Source organism: Heterodontus francisci, chromosome 11 (genome assembly GCF_036365525.1).
Source record: "Heterodontus francisci isolate sHetFra1 chromosome 11, sHetFra1.hap1, whole genome shotgun sequence".
Lineage (NCBI taxonomy): Eukaryota > Metazoa > Chordata > Chondrichthyes > Heterodontiformes > Heterodontidae > Heterodontus > Heterodontus francisci.
This window is the reverse complement of record NC_090381.1, coordinates 89,333,161-89,349,505: the sequence shown is the minus strand read 5'-3', so window position 1 is coordinate 89,349,505 and position 16,345 is coordinate 89,333,161. Positions and strand designations below refer to the sequence as shown.

The 16,345-nt window shown below is 39.2% G+C and overlaps 1 protein-coding gene across 11 annotated transcripts in view; it reads left to right on the top strand.

Moving 5' to 3' along the window:
- dlg1b (discs large MAGUK scaffold protein 1b) overlaps window positions 1-16,345 on the top strand; it is a 438,658-nt gene that overhangs the window by 248,672 nt on the left and 173,641 nt on the right. For all 11 annotated transcript variants that reach the window (XM_068042457.1, XM_068042451.1, XM_068042454.1 and 8 more), the window contains one exon: window positions 2,356-2,409. In XM_068042457.1, coding sequence (XP_067898558.1) covers window positions 2,356-2,409 — 54 coding nt within the window. The remainder of the gene's footprint in view (window positions 1-2,355; window positions 2,410-16,345) is intronic.

Sequence of the window (16,345 nt, the reverse complement as noted above, 5' to 3'; positions counted from 1 at the left end):
TGCGCCACTGTGCCGCCCCAATGTTATGATATCAAACTTGGTTGACACTTTCCATTTTAAATGCTTTTTTGTCAGTGCAAGCAACATCAGTTTCTGACTACATTATGGAACTCAAAAGCTAACTTAACAAAACTCTCAACAACTGAAGGTTTTACTTCAATAGTTGGATTGGCGCAGTTTCTGCTGAGTTATTTATTTAGTTATTTATATGTTTATCTGGTTAGTTAATTATTTTAAAACTTGTTGCAGAATTTGATTTCTAAAAATACCACCTTCAAACGAACTCTCTGCAGATCTGAAACAGATCAAACAGTTTTGTCCATTTTTTTCAGATACTTGGAAGAGGACCTTTACTGCAGTAACTTTTGCAGTATTCTAATGAGTAAATGCATTGGTTATAAATATTAATTATATTTGACCCAGATTGGTGGAACAAAGATGATTTAACTGAATTATTAATGCACAAAAATTCCCATTTCTCAAACTGAAAGAACAGATAAATGAAAATACATTCTTTATATCTTCAAAAGGCTCTACGGGTGAATTATTTATATTGAATTTTTCAACAAGGATGTGTCACTCCAAGGAGTTTTTGTGTTTTCACTGAGTCCACCACCCATCTCTTGCATGTCGCACAACTTTCTTAAATTGAGGGAGTAGGCAGCTTATTTGTTCCCTAGCCTATGCCTTTTGTGATCTTTGCACAATTCCAAATAGCTGTTTAAAGTTACTTGCTCTCTTCTCATTCCTATATCCATCCCTCTGAGAAAGCACTTCACATCCACTCAATGCTCCCCATGATGGACTTTGCCCGAATCCAGTTAATGTGAGCAGTAGGCAATTTTTTTTTTCAAGTGTCTTGAAGGGTGTAGTTTAAGAGAAAATAGGAGCCAGCACAGAAGCCAAAAGGGATGGTTGTCCTTGACAAACCTCTTTGAATTCTTTGAGGAGGTAACAGACATAGATGGGGGTATGCAGTGGATGTAGTGTACATGAGTATAAGGAAAGCTTTCGACGAGATACCACTTGGGGGATTACTGGAGAAGATTAAGGGGTAAGGAATTAGGGGGAGGATGGCAAACTGGATTGAAAAAAAATGGGTTAGAAGGGGCAAAACAGTCAGAGTAAAAGGCATTTTAGCAGAGTGGGTAGAAGTGGATACTGATGTCCCTGAGTGTTCATTTTTGGGACCACTTTGTTCACAGAATATCAGTGATTTGGATTTAGATCTACTGGGAGTGGTGTCAAAATTTGCAGATGATGGCAAAAGATGAGGTAATTTTTTTTAGAAGACCAAAGGAAACTGCAAAAGAATATTAAAATAGGTGAATGGTCTAAACAGTGGCAGATAAAATTCAGTGTCAGTAACTGAAGTAATGCATTTTTGTCAAGACCAAGTAACAATTATGCTCATACTGTCAGAGTGGAGGACTTGGGGTTACATGTTCATGGTATTCAATGCAGCATCTTGGGTTGATAAAGCTATTTTTTAACACAATATTTTAGACTTTATCTCGAAGTACATAATATAAAAGCTGAGATAATAAATCTATAAAAAAAGAACCTTAACTTTAGCACTGCATAGCATGGGGCTGCACACTGTAGGAAGGATATTGAGACTTGAGTGGGTGCATTGCAGATTCTCAAGGATTCTTCCTGGTATGAGGAAATACAAAAACAAAGCGACTTGAAAAGTTAGGGGTTTTTTTTTGTTAGACCAATGCAGATTATGGGGCAGTACGATCCTTTTTAAAATAATTAAATGATGGGACAGGGTCGATAGAAGCAGATTGTTGCCAGTTTTTGAGGGCTCAAGAATGAGGGTCCATAGATCATGGATTAAATGTATGACAGATAAGAGGATCGGAGTAAATTCTTCACACACAGACATCAGGCTGTCGAATTCACTACTAAGGTTAGTGGTTGAAGCAGAAACTGTCAACATTCCAGGTTAGATTGGATAGTTGGATGAAGGAGTAGAGGTGGAAGGGATATGGGAACAGAAAGGATAAATGAGATTAGAACTACTTGCTCGCATGGTCCTAAAGTCATGATTCTGTGCTGTATGTTCTTGTAAACCCATCACCTAACCAGGCATGGTGCAGTAGTACACCTAGGTGTTACCTTCATTTTGAATAGAATTTAGAACCTCATTCTAGTTTTAAACAGGAAAAGCTAGCGATTCACATGAAGTTTGTATATAGTGATGCACTGTTTAAACAATTTCCCTATTCTATCCTTTTTAGGTCCAAAGTAGATCCAGTAGTAAAGTTCAGGTTTTATAAATTTAAATAGTAGGTTATTATTTGCATTTCTAACATGTTTTAACTGTGCCTTCTTCATCTTTCTTTAAAGGCTAATCCACCCCCGGTTGTGGTGAATACGGATAGCTTGGAATCTCAGCCATATGTAAGTTATATTCAGTTTTGCTTCTTGTATGTGAAAATTAATATTTAAAAAAAAAGTTGCAAAATGAAGAGGCCATAGCAGTGGACAGGCCAGTGGATATTTTCAGATACAGACTCATTCTTTCTGCATTGCTGTTCTATGAGGAAGAAAAGTCTTGGGACGATCTATCAAAATCCATCTCTGGCAGTCAACATTTTCAGTTAAAGTTTACAATTTGTGAAGCCAGCAGTTTGATTGCAAAACAACGACTTTGTCAGCTGGCAGTTCTGTGGCTTTGACATTTAATTTCAATACACTGTTGATTTAACGTGCAGATGGGGAGCAGCTTAATTTTAGTTGGGCTTCTCAAATTGACGAGCTGTATCAGCCTCTTCAGCCACCAAGTCTTTTCCACAGGTGAACAAATCCTCTTCCAGATCAAAAGTCACATTAGATTGCTCCTGCTGTATTCACAGCAGCTTGTGTATTACATGAAATATTCAGAAAAGATACACTTTTTATCAAGTAAGAATTGTTACCTGTGAATGGTGTGTTTTGTGCTGCAGCTTTTCCATAAATGCTATGACAAATTTCATAATCACTTTTTTGACTGTTAGATTCCTTGGAGCTTGTTGCAGTTGCAAAGCAGATTACTTTAGGGAAATTATCCCAGTCGTTTCAGCCCTTCAGGCTACCTGACTTATAGTCAGAATATCCACTGCCAAACATTTTTTTAAACCATTTTTTGTGAAACTCATTTTTAATGACATCAAGGGAGTGCTAACATGAACTCATTCTATGAAAGCTTTAACAGTATGTTTTGGATGACGTAGCATAAAGGAAAATTTTTGCAGCCTTTTCTAACTTTATTTCAATTTTACCCTTTCCTATCACTCTCGTAAGAAAGCGCTGTGTGGCACAGCTAATAATTTCTGTATTCTATATCGTGAATAATTTTATACTTGGTAACCTGCCAGTTATTTTGTGCTATGTATATTCACATTCTGTTACTATCATTTTCATTACTTACCCGTCTACATTATGCTGTCTTTGATCATAAAAGTCAAATGTTTGAATATCTTTAAACAGCAAACAGAATTTTATTTCTTATTGATTGGTCATCTGATCATCTCAATTTAATTACCCATAGACAGCTGCCTCTTGCTCTAAATGTACAATATTAGCAGCAAAGCTATGCACTAGTCTCATGGACAATACTATTGCAGTGTCTACAGGTTTCCCATTTTCCAGCAATCATTACTGTCAACATAACCAGACATCAATACAGTTGTACTCAGTTGCCTCCTGTTGTAAACACCTTGGGATGCTTACTACAGTTGTTGTGCCACGCAATTTATAATTAAAAAAACTCAGCTGTCATATCTTGTATTGTGGACCTATCTTATGTTGTGTATCTCTGCACCTATTGAATAGTACCCATTGATGAGCCTTTTGCAATTTACATCCTACGTCATGCCATTTCCATTCATTCTCACTAGCACCTTGGCTAATTCCCAGCCCCAGATTTTTTTTTATGCTGGTGACCAACGTCAATTTTACAAAAGGGAATTGTCATTTATTTCCTTGCAATTTAATGTTGAACTAATTTTAACATCCAACTAATTTTAACTTCTAATAATTGCAAAATATTCCTTTAAACAATTGGTATCGGGATGGCTAGGAACATATGAGCAGGAGTAGTCCATTTACCCCCTTGAGCCTGTTCCACCATTCAGTGAGATCATAGTCATTTACAACACAGAAGGAGGCCGTTTGGCCCATTGAGTCTATGTCGGCTCTGCACGGAGCTATGCAGTCAGTCCCACTTCCCGGCTCGAACCCCGTAGCCCTGCAAGTATTTAGAGGTCTGAGACTGAACTTCAATTCCACCAAACCAGTAGCTTACTGAAGACAATGCATGTAAATGAAAAGATAATAAAGATGATAACATATGTGTTGAAGATATACAGCATGACATCACTAGTAATACAATAACACGAGTTGTGTTTTCCTCAGTCAGTGCCCTTGCTGTTGCCCGTCAGCCAGCGAACCGGACTTTTGCCCATGCTGAGGCGGTGCATTCTGCAGCCAGGCCTTCAAGGCCCAGAACTGTTCGAGGGTGTCCTGCAAGGCCATCTGCAGTCCCCCGCACCCGTGAAAGTCAGTAGCCTTCCACCAACCATGCTATAGCTACTGTCTAATCTGTGACCTAAATCCATATATATGCCTTTTCCCTGTATCCCTTAATAGCTTTGTCAAGCAAAAATCTATCAATCTCAGATCAATTGTTAATTTAAAAACTAGCATCAACTGTCGTTTGCAGAAGAGAGTTCTCAACTTCTACTGCTGTTTGTGTGTAGAAGTATTTCCTAATTTTACTCCTGATTGGTCTGGCTCTAATTTTTATACTATGCGCTCTAGTCCCAGACTCCCCAACCAATGGAAATGGTTTCTCTCTATCTACCCTACCTGTTCCCCTTAACACCTTGAAACCTTTGATCAAATCACTCCTTAACCGTCTAAATTCTAGGGAATACACCCTCAGTTTGTGTACAAAATCAAAATACTGCGGATGCTGGCAATATGAAATTAAAACAGAAAATGCCGGAAATACTCAGCAGGTCAGGCAGCATCCATGGAGAGAGAAACAGACTTAACGTTTCAGGTCGATGGCCTTTCATCAGAACAGCTGTGCCTAGTTTGTGTAATTGCTGCTCACAATTTAACCCTTTGGAGTTCAGGTATCATTCTGGTAAATCTATGCTGCATTCCCTTAAAGGCCAATATATCTTTCCTAAGGTGCAGTGGCCAAAACTGCTCACAGTACTCCAGGTTAGTCTAACCAGGACTTTGTACAGCTGAAGGATGACTTCCTCCCCCTTGTATTCCGTTCCTCTAGATACGAGGGCCAGCGTTCCATTCGCCTTTTTGATTATTTTCTGTACTGTTCATGATCTTGGTGCCTGGACCCTCAAGTCTCTTTGAACCTCCACTGTTTCTAGCTTTTCATTTAGAAAGTATCCTGTTATATCCTTTTAGGTCCAAAGTAGATGACCTCACATTTGCCACAGTTTTGCCCATTCACTTAATGTATATTGCTTTCAATGCTGCCTATCTTTGTGCCATTGGCAAATTGGATATGTGGCCTTGTATCCCATCATCTAAGCCATTAATAAATATGGTGAATAGTTGAGGCCCCCCACACAAATCCTTGCGAAAAACCACTAGTTACATCCAGCCAGTTAGAGTGCCTGCCCATTATCGCTACTGTCTGTCTCCTGCTGCTCAGCCAATTTCCTAACCATGTCAATAATTTGCTTTCAGTTCAGTGAACTTCAACTTTAGCTAACAGAATCTTATGAGGGACTTTATCAAATGCCTTCTGGAAGTCCATGTAAATAACATCCATAAACATTCCCTTGTCCACTAACTTTAATCACCTCTTCCAAAAATTCAATCAGATTCATCAGGCATGACCTACCTTTTAAAATCTCAAAATTGTTACAGTGCAGAAGGCGGCCATTCGGCCCATCATGTCTGCACCAGCTCTCCCAATGAGCATTTCACCTAGTGGCACTCCTCTGCCTTCTCCCCATAACCCTGCACGTTCTTCCTTTTCATATAACCGTCCAATTCCATTTTGAATGCCTTGATTGATCCTGCCTCCACCACAGTCTCAGGCAGTGCATTCCGGACTTTAACGTCACACTGCATGACAAAGTTTTTCCTCAGGTTGTGTTTGCTTCTTTTACCCATTACTTTAAATTTGCATCCTCTTGTTCTTACTGGCGCTCTCTGAGCAGCTGAAAATTTTCAAGGTGTTCAGTCACCTTATCCTTAATTATAGACTCCAGTAATTTCCCAACAACCGATGTTGGGCTAACTGATCGATAATTCTCTGGTTTCCCTCTTTCACCTTTCTTAAATAGTGGAGTGACATGAATGTTGGCAGTGAGCTGTTGTGCACTTGGCTGCCAAACAGAATGATTTGCATTAAAATCCCAAGTTGATGAGGGCTGTCGATTCTCAGGTCGAGTACAAAATGGTGTCAGAAAGTGAATAGGCAGTGCACATCCACAATTAGGGCAAAGAAATAATGCTGATTTCTTCAGTGGAGAAACCTATGGCCCAGACAGTCACTTACCTGTCTCAAGCAGCTGAGTTAATCAGGATTGTGCCACCTTTTTAGTTTTAGACAAATACAATGGTGAATGGCGCAGACTGCCCTATTATTTCATGGCTTGATGTGTGGCTAGAAATGAATGAGTTGCATTGTCCTGTTTTGGCTAAAGTTGGATGTAGGAAAATTAGACGGCTTCTGAGAAAAGATGGAAGCCACCCTGAGATTTGACTTCTCCCATAAGAGTCGTTGCTGTAGTGCATGGAGTAAACTGATCTGTGCGGTCTCTTTCCACCCTTAACTTCATTCTCTAACAATTTTCTTGATCCTCTTACTCAATCCTCTCCTTGTTCATTTGCATCTGCTTGTGTTTATGTACATTTTACTGATGTTAAAATGACTGTCTTGTTCCAGATATTTATTTTATTAATACTTCCTCCATTTTTCTAATTTCTTTGGTCCCCTACAGGTACCATCTAAGGAAATGACCTGACAGACCTGTCTGAGCTCTAAAACTAGCCGCTAGGGATATAAGCACACCGATTTAGGAATGAGCCCCCTCTCACTACTTCTAGCCTGAACTAGTTTCTCAGACTGGTTGTAGCATTGTAGCAAATGTGAAGGGTTTACTCAGCTGCTGTAAAAGTAACTTTAGCTGGATTTGGACATTAATTGTAAAATTGAAACCAGATACCCAGATGCTCTGGTGTTTTGATCGCACAAGGATGATTAAGTATTAAAACCTAAGGAGCTGCCCTCTATAATCTCTTCCCTCACATATTGAACAAGGAAGCCACCATTGACACTGTCAGCAAATAATTCACACTTCACCGCTGTTAACTTGGCTGCTATAAAACAGATACATTAATGAACAAATAGTGCAAATCCTTCAGACAACACTACACTTCTGTTTTTCCTGTCTTGCTCCATCTGTTATTCTGGAAGCCTATAAGGTGATGACTAATGACTTGGGGCCAACTCCATCCAAATCACTTAGCCTCTTTCTGCTGACCAATATTCTTCCCCTATGGCACACTTATGTCCTTTTTTACGAATAAATCTGCACACCCCTGCCCCCTTCCTTATCACTCAAGCTGGGTTGTTTGAGAGTCCTTGGATGCTTTCAACTATCTTTGTGATCCAACCAATGTTCAGAGATGCCTATAATATCTAAATCCTTTACTGTATGCATATAGTTGCAGCATTTTATTTCTAATACTTGAACGTTAATCAAAAAAGGAATTATGTTCATGCCTTTTATGGCTCACCCTAAGTAAACTGTTAGCCCTGCAGCTCTGGTTGGACTACACATAGCATGAACCTCCTTTCATAACTAATTTAAGTATCTCCTAATGACACTTTCTACATTCTGACACAAGCTATCAGCTGCCAGACAATTCAAATGAACTCCATCCTTCATACAATTTTAGACCCCACCACTTAATTTGCCCTTGTGTGATTTTTCCCGATGGCGTGCTTTTTTTAAAAAAAAGCTTAATGGTTGAAAATTTTTGGAAAGTAAAAGAATTTTTACTATATAACTTTTAAAACCAACCCACAAGTTTATCTTGAGTATCTAATAAATTTGCTTTTGTTCTGTAATGTTTCCACAAGAAGGCGGCCCACCACTGCCTTCTCAGGACAACTAGGAATGGATGATTAATGTCAACCTTGCCAGAATTAATTTTTCAAAGTTTACATTTCATGCAGTAGAGAATGGAGAGCAATGAATTCTTTACCCAAAGGTGTGTGTATTTTAGCAACCATCACTGTAGTGTGTGTGAGCTGCTGTTCTAGTGAAGTAGCATTAATCATACATTACAACATATTGCAACAACAGATTTTTATAGCATTTTCCTTGATCAATGCAGTTTGATAAATATTTCCGGTATGTTCCGTACTTAATTTCATAGCAATTGTATTTGTTTCTGAGAAGGCAACCCATCACCTCAGAGCAGCTAAGGATGGACATGAAATGTAAAGAATCTGAGAAATCAAAATTAATAAATAAACCTTTGCATATAAAAATGTTATAGAATATATCATACATGAGAAAAAACAATTTTTTTTTGCCAAATATCTGAGGCACTATATAGTTCTGCTTTAAATATATTTAAATAAAGGATTTTGTTCAAAAGCTCCCTCTAAATGGAAACTTCCGTGACCACTTAACTTTTCCCTCCTGTTCTCCTTCTCTCCTCACCACCCCCCCTCCCCCCACCGCCCCACCATTCTAGCTGACTTGATAAAGCCGGTGCAAGCATAGGAACGTAGGACTTAGGAACAGGAGTAGGCCATTTGGCCCTTTGAGCCTGCTCCGCCATTCAATAAGATCATGGCTTATCTCAACTCCATCTTCCTGTCTACCCCCCCATAACACTTGACTCATTTGTCTATCAAAAATCTATCTAACTCAGCCTTGAATAAATTCAATGACCCAGCTTCCACAGCTTTCTGGGGAAGAGAATTCCACAGACAAACGAACCTCAGAGAAAAATGTCTCCTCATCTCTGTCTTAAAAGGGAGAACTTTTATTCTTAAACTGTGTCTGCTAGTTATAGTCTCCCCGGCCAGAGGAAACATCCTTCTGGTATACACTCTATCAAGTCCCCTCAGGATCTTGTATGTTTCAATAAGATCAAATCTCATTCTTCTAAACTTCAATGGGTACAGACCCAATTTCTTCATAAGATGAGCCCTTCATCCCTGGAATGAGTCAAGTGAACCTTCTCTGAACTGTTAATGTAATTATATCCTTTTTCAAATAAGGAGACCAAAACTGTACACAGTGCTCCAAATGTGGTCTTACCAAGGCCCTATACAGCTGCAGTAAAATTTCCCTACTTTGATACTAGATTTCCCTTGCAATAAATGCCAACATTCCATTTGCCTTCGTAATCACTTGCTGTACCTGCATATTAACCTTTTGTGATTCATGCACCAGGATACCCAGATCCCCCTGTACCACCAAGTTCTGCAATCGCTCTCCGTTTAAATAGTATACTGCTTTTCTATTTCTGCCAAAGTGAACAAGTTCATATTTTCCCACATTATACTCCATCTGCAAAATTTTTGCCCACTTACTTAACCTATCTATATCCCTTTGTAGACTCTTTACTTCCGCTTGACAACTTACTTTCTTTCATATCTTGGTGTCATCATCAAATTTAGCTACAGTGCATTCAGTCCCGTCATCCAAATCATTGATGTAGATTGTCAATAATTGAGGCCCCAGCACTAATCCCTGTGGCACTCCTACTTACAGCTTGCCAACCTGAAAAGGGCCCAGTTATCCCTACTCCCTGCTTCCTGTTAGCTAACCAATCCTTTATCCACACTAATAGGTTACCCCCTGCACTATATGCTCTTACCTCGTGTAGTAACCTTTGATGTGGCACCTTATCAAATGCCTTATGGAAATCCAAGTACACCACATCTACTGGTTCCTCTTTAAGCACCTTGCTTGTTACTTTCTCAAAGAACTCTAATAAATTAGTTAAACACGACTTCCCTTTCTCAAAACCATGTTGCCTGTCTGGTCCCATAATGATTTTCTCAGTATTCTGCTATAACCTCCTCAATAATAGATAGCATTTTCTCTATGACAGATGTTAGGCTTACTGCTTATAGTTTTCTGTTTTCTGTCTCCCTCCTTTCTTGTGTTACATCTGCTATTTTCCAATCTGCTGGACCCTTCCAGAATCGAAGGAATTTTGGAAGATTATAACCAATGCATCTACAATCCCTGCAGTCACTTTATTAAGACTTTAGGATGCAGGCCATCTGGTCCTAGGGACTTGGCAGTCTTTAGGTCTGTTTGTTTTCACAGCACCTTCTCCCTGGTGATGGTGATAGTTTTAAGTTCCTCCCTTCCTTTCACCTTTTGATTTTCAAGTATCTTTGCAAAGTCTTCTACAGTGCAGACAGACACACATACCTGTTCAATGCCTCTGCCATTTCCTTGTTTCCATTATCAATTCCTCAGACTCTCTAGAGAACCAACAATAGCTTTAGTTACTCTTTTCCTATTTAAATACTTGTAGAAACTCTTACGATTTGTTTTTATATTACTAGCTAGTTTTCTCTTTTATATTCCACTTTCTCCCTTTTAATTTTTTTCGTCATTCTTTGCAGGTTCTTCAAATCTGTCGAATCTTCTAACCTACCATGAATCTTTGCAGATTTGTACAGTATTTCTTTCAATTTGATACTATCCTTAACCTCTTTATTTAGCCACGGATGTTGCATCCTTCTCGGTCTTTCTTTCTCACTGGGTTAAATCTTTGAGAGTTATTAAATATCTCCTTAAAAGTCTGCCACTGCATCTCTACTGTCCTAATTTCCCAGTTCACTTCAGCTAGCTGTACCTTCATAACTTTATAATTACCTTTATTTAGGTTTAGAACACTAGTCTTGGACCTACACTTTTTCCCTTCAACCTGAACGTGATATTCTATCATGTTATGATTGCTGTCACCCAGTGGCTCCTTTTGCATGAGGTTGCTAATTAATCCTGTCTCAATGCACATTACCAGGTCTTAAATAGACCTGGTTGGCTCTAGAATGTATTGCTCTAAGAAGTTGCCCTGAATGTACTCTATGAACTCGATTTCCAGGCTACCTCTGCCAATCTGATTCACCCAATCTACATGAAAATTAAAATCACCCATGATTACACTCCAGTTATTTCTTCCTGTATAGTCTGTCCTACAGTGTAACAACTGTTAAGGGCTCTGTAAACTATTCCCACAAATGACCTGTTGCCTTTCCCATTTCTTATCTACCCAAACTGATTCTACATCTTTCCCTTTCGAGCTAAGGTCATTTCTTGCTACTGTACTAATGACATCCTTAATTAGCAGAACTACCCACCACCTTTTCCTAGCTTCCTGTCTTTTCGAAATGTCAAAAAGCCTTCAATATTCAGGTCCCAGCCTTGATCATCTTACAATCATGTCTCTATAATGGCTATCAAGACATACATATTCAGTTCTAACTGTGCTAACAATTCATCCATTTTGTTACGAATGCTATTCTGATACAGAGCCTCTAACTCTGTCTTTTTAACGTCTCTGCAATCTCTGGCCGTATCTGCTGGTGTACTCTTAAGTTTGTATGCTCAGTCCCTTCCTGCCACACTCCGTTTATCGTTAATCAAATTGCTACCCTGCTCTATTATCTCGTCGTTTCCCTTTGATTTAACACACCTTCTCTCACGTGATCCCTTCCCCCCACCATTTAGTTTAAAGCCCTCTCTACCGCCCTAGTTATACAACTCACCAGAACACTTGTCCCAGCAAGGTGCAGGTGAAGACTGTCCCAATAGTACAGCTCCCACTTTTCCCAGTACTGGTACTAGTGTCCCGTGAATCGAAACCCATTTCTCCCAGACCAGTCTTTCAGTCACGCATTCATCGCTCTAATCTTATTTACCCTATGCCAATTTGCTCGTGGCTCAGGTAATAAGATGGAGATTATTCTTAATTTTGGTTTGATTGCAGTTCTTTTTATGTTAGCCCCTAGCTGTTCATACTCCCTATGCAGGACCTCCTTTCCTAGTCCTGTCTATGGCTTTAAAACCCCACACTCAAATCGTCTCCAAGACAGCTTATTACTACCACAACATTGCCAAACTCAGTCTAGATCACAATCCCTCCACAATGAAATGCCCTACCCTCTTCTCTTCTCCAGACATGATTACTCCAAAGTTTTCTCTCTGCTGGCCTCCCGTTGTCAATAAATTCCAACTTGTGAAAGAAGTATGCTATTCTGTACTAAGTTTAGCTTGCCCACACCCTCTGTCCTCATGGGTCTACTTTGGTTTCATATCTCCCAATACAGTAAGTTCCTTGTGGTCATCTACACATCATTCCAGTACAGTCTCAAGCCATGTAATCCCTCTCCATATACTCAGGTCCTCGGACTCTGCCTTTTCCTCCTTCACCACACGATTGGTTACAGAACCTTCAGCTACCTTGGCCCAGCCCTCGAGGACTAATTCCATAATCCATCTACCTCAGAACTGCAGCATGTTTTTTATTATTTTTTATTTAGAGATACAGCACTGAAACAGGCCCTTCAGCCCACCGAGTCTGTGCCGACCATCAACCACCCATTTATACTAATCCTACATTAATCCCATATTCCTACCACATCCCCAATTCCCCTACCACCTACCTATACTAGGGGCAATTTACCTATCAACCTGCAAGCCTTTGGCTGTGGGAGGAAACCAGAGCACCCAGCGAAAACCCACGCGGTCACAGGGAGAACTTGCAAACTCTGTACAGACAGTACCCAGAATCGAACCCGGGTCACTGGAGCTGTGAGGCTGCGGTGCTAGCCACTGTGCCACACTGTGCCATGTGTATCTATATTTTCATATGTCAAGGTGATATTTGAAAATTAATAATTGTCTACAAGATGCAAAATTGAATTTTGTAACATTTTTCCCTGGAGACGTGAAAAACAGATTTAAACATTGAATTTAGATTTAGATCTAAATCTCCTTGGTTCACTAACTGAAGTGAAGCTACCATTAGATAATCTGAGGGAATAAAATCTTGTGTTCAAAGTTGCATGAATTTTATTTTACATGTGGCTGTTTTAAAAAATAATATTGTCATTTGTTACACTTGGACTTCCCACAGACTTTCTATGGGATTTTGCATTGAACATGCTGTAATTAGAAAGCCATTTTGGCACAGCTCCCTTTCCAGGGTATCCAGGACCCATCTGAAATGAGCAAGCAACTGTGCATCTCCTTAATCAGATTGAAGAGTTGTTACTGAGCAGCACAAGAGTCTGAACCATGGAGTGTCAGTGAGAATATTTAATTCAGTGCCAAATTACGTGCAGAAAGCAAAATAATGGGAAAGAAAGATGAGATTGAAAAAGCTAAGAGACAAAGATAAAGCTAAAGAAATTGTTCGGAAGGAATGAGACTGCACACTTGTGAAAGTTATTTTGCAGTGCCTGGGTGGTTGTTTGGCTGTAATCAAGGCTTATTGCTGCATTACAAATTTACTCTCACTGAAATAGACAAGCCCTAACTTTTCCTGATTATAGGGTTAGTTAGCTCAGTTGGTTAGATGGGTAGAGTGTGATGTAGAAAGACACCAACAGCATGGGTTCAGTTCCCTTACTGGCTGTGGTAGTTCATTGAGGCCTGGCTCCTTGCCTTGCCCCACGTTTGAGGAGTGGTGACCCTCAAGCTATACATCACCAACTGACTTCTCTTTCATGGGGAGAGATGCCTATGGTCCTTTGGGATTATGGCTAGAACAATAGTTAAGTGCAGCAATTTCACACTATTCCATGTGTTTCAATGTCAGGCCTCTTGGCAAGCTACAGGCATAGCAAAGCTTTGAGAAGCAAAGCAACTTGGATAGCAACTTGCTGATTTCCACATTTAATTGTGTGTGTGCAGTCACCAGAGGTTGCCGTCCAATTTACATCTCAAGAATGATGAGCGCTGTTGGCCTTACCATTATTTCTACAGCAAAATCCAGCCCAGTGTGATTTCTATTATCTAGATTCCTCATCTTTAAGTGCATGCCTTGCAGCAATTTGAATTCTGCTGGGAGCATCCCTTTATTTAAACCAGTAGAACTTCATCTCTTTTAAATGGCACAAAGACTACCTTTCTCTATTCCATTGTTCAAATTAATTTGCTTACTTTCCCCCATCTAAAGTACCCCATTCTACCAAGGCACCAGACAGATCTGTTTCTGGCTCACTGCACATCTCATTGTAAGGAGAAAGGTCTAAAATTGTATCTCAATCAGTTTCTCTCTTCTCTTCAAAGTCTCAATGAAAGCTTCCATCCTCATTTCATTTCCCTGATATTTCAGACTTCAGATGGTAGCAGACAGCACTGAATTCTTAGATATAATTATAATCATACAAAGCATTTCATCTGAGACAAGTAAAGAAATTTTATTTTTTCAATGTTGTGTATGCATCTTGGAGAATACTTTAAAAAGGTTAATGGTATCTGATTATGAACATCTCAACTATCCAATCAAATGTACTTTAAAAAAATACAGTGGCTGGATATCGTGATTCTTCGAGGGAACTACTGTTTAGTAGTGCTGAATAAAGCAAGTATTTTTTGATATGCTTCACTATGTTCAGTACAACCATACAGAAGATATCAAGTTGAACACTGAAAAGAGGCTATCTCATCATTTCTCTCAATGACTTGAGTGTACTCAACACTGGGATTTTGGGTCAGATGCCATTAGCTCAGGCCAAGTTGTTTCTAAATTCCATTGTTAATTTGTACTGCTGAATAATTCAGATATAAAAGGACTCATTTAAAGTGGCTCTGAAATTCTCACTTGAGCCAGTTTAGTGATATATTAAACACAGTGCACCACTGTTGATTCATTAGATAAATGTGGCTTTCAGTGATGCTTTGTAACTTTGTAGCTATATGCAATTATCCAGCTAATCAAAAGCTGAGTTTCTCTACAAAGTGATGTTTTACAGCATTAAAATGACCAATTATGCTGTTTTATAGACTATTGAGAAACAGGTGTACACTCCCATAATTTCCTACAGTGATCTTGTTCAAGAACAGTCAGAGCAGGAATACCAAAGGGTGAAAGAATTTCTGCACACTCTAATTGGGTGGTTCCAGCAGAAACTTCAAGAGCTCCATAATTGATATCTATCATCAAATCCTGTGGACTAAGCAAGGGTACAATTTATCATTTTACTACCAACTGATGACATTATGAACCTAACACTAAAGCTGGAGTTGGGTAAGGTGCTGTTTCCACCTGGTGGATACAAATCTGCCACATCCCCACCTAAGACTCTGAGCATTTCTAAGTACTAATGAAGAAATAGTCATTACTTGACAAATTTTGCTCCATAACCTTCAGTTGCCTGTCCATCAGCATGGCAATCCTGTTGTTCTGACTTTGATAACCTCCCTGCCAACCAGTTTCACAAAAGAAATATTTGTATTTGTGCTTCTCCCTTTTTGTTAATCTTTCCTCACTTCCTTGGATTCCACACTCTAGTTTGTTGGTGGACCACTTTAATACTGGTCTATCTATGTTTTTTGCAGACAGAAAGAATACGAACAAACATTGCACCTATTTCAGCTGAACAAAATAATTGACAGCCATTGGCTGGTTCGTTCCTCAGGGCAATACCTTGACTAATCAAGAGTCAAGCTGCCTGGTTTAAATTTTAAACAAAGCTTGCCAGTTAACTGTCAGTCACCATAAACTGGTGCATTTGCCATGGCAATGCCTCTACCAATCAGAGTTCACTTGCCAACCAATCAGCACTCTCTTATGCAGTATAAATTGTTTGCCCTTATATTGGTTATTCTTGCGATTGTCCTGATGAGTGCAAAACTAAAAGCTTCAGCAACATGTCTCTATTTTCAGCAATACTCAAGTTCTGTACTACTAAACTACTACTTGTCTATCCCTTAACCAATTGTGTTGGTCTGCAAGTATCTATTTCTTTGCTGTGAAGGATGCAGCTTATTCAGTTTGCAACATAGTCAACATTAATAACTATTGTATTATACAATACATAGAGTAAGTTAACTTTTACCAGGTGGTTACTGTGCATTACTGTATTAATATACAGAATGTGTTTTTTCTCAGCTGCTAATTTAAGTTAAAAGTAATTGGTCACATTGTAATTTGTCACTTAGCTGAATTGTTTTTTGGTGCCATAAAATCTAATGTATTTGCATTAGTGTGAAAATTGCACTGTGACTTTGATTTGGCTGGCACAAGGGTTGTACCTTTGTATGAGTGACTCATGAAAGCCTACAGGAAGGTGTAATTTATGTATTTAAACTAATGG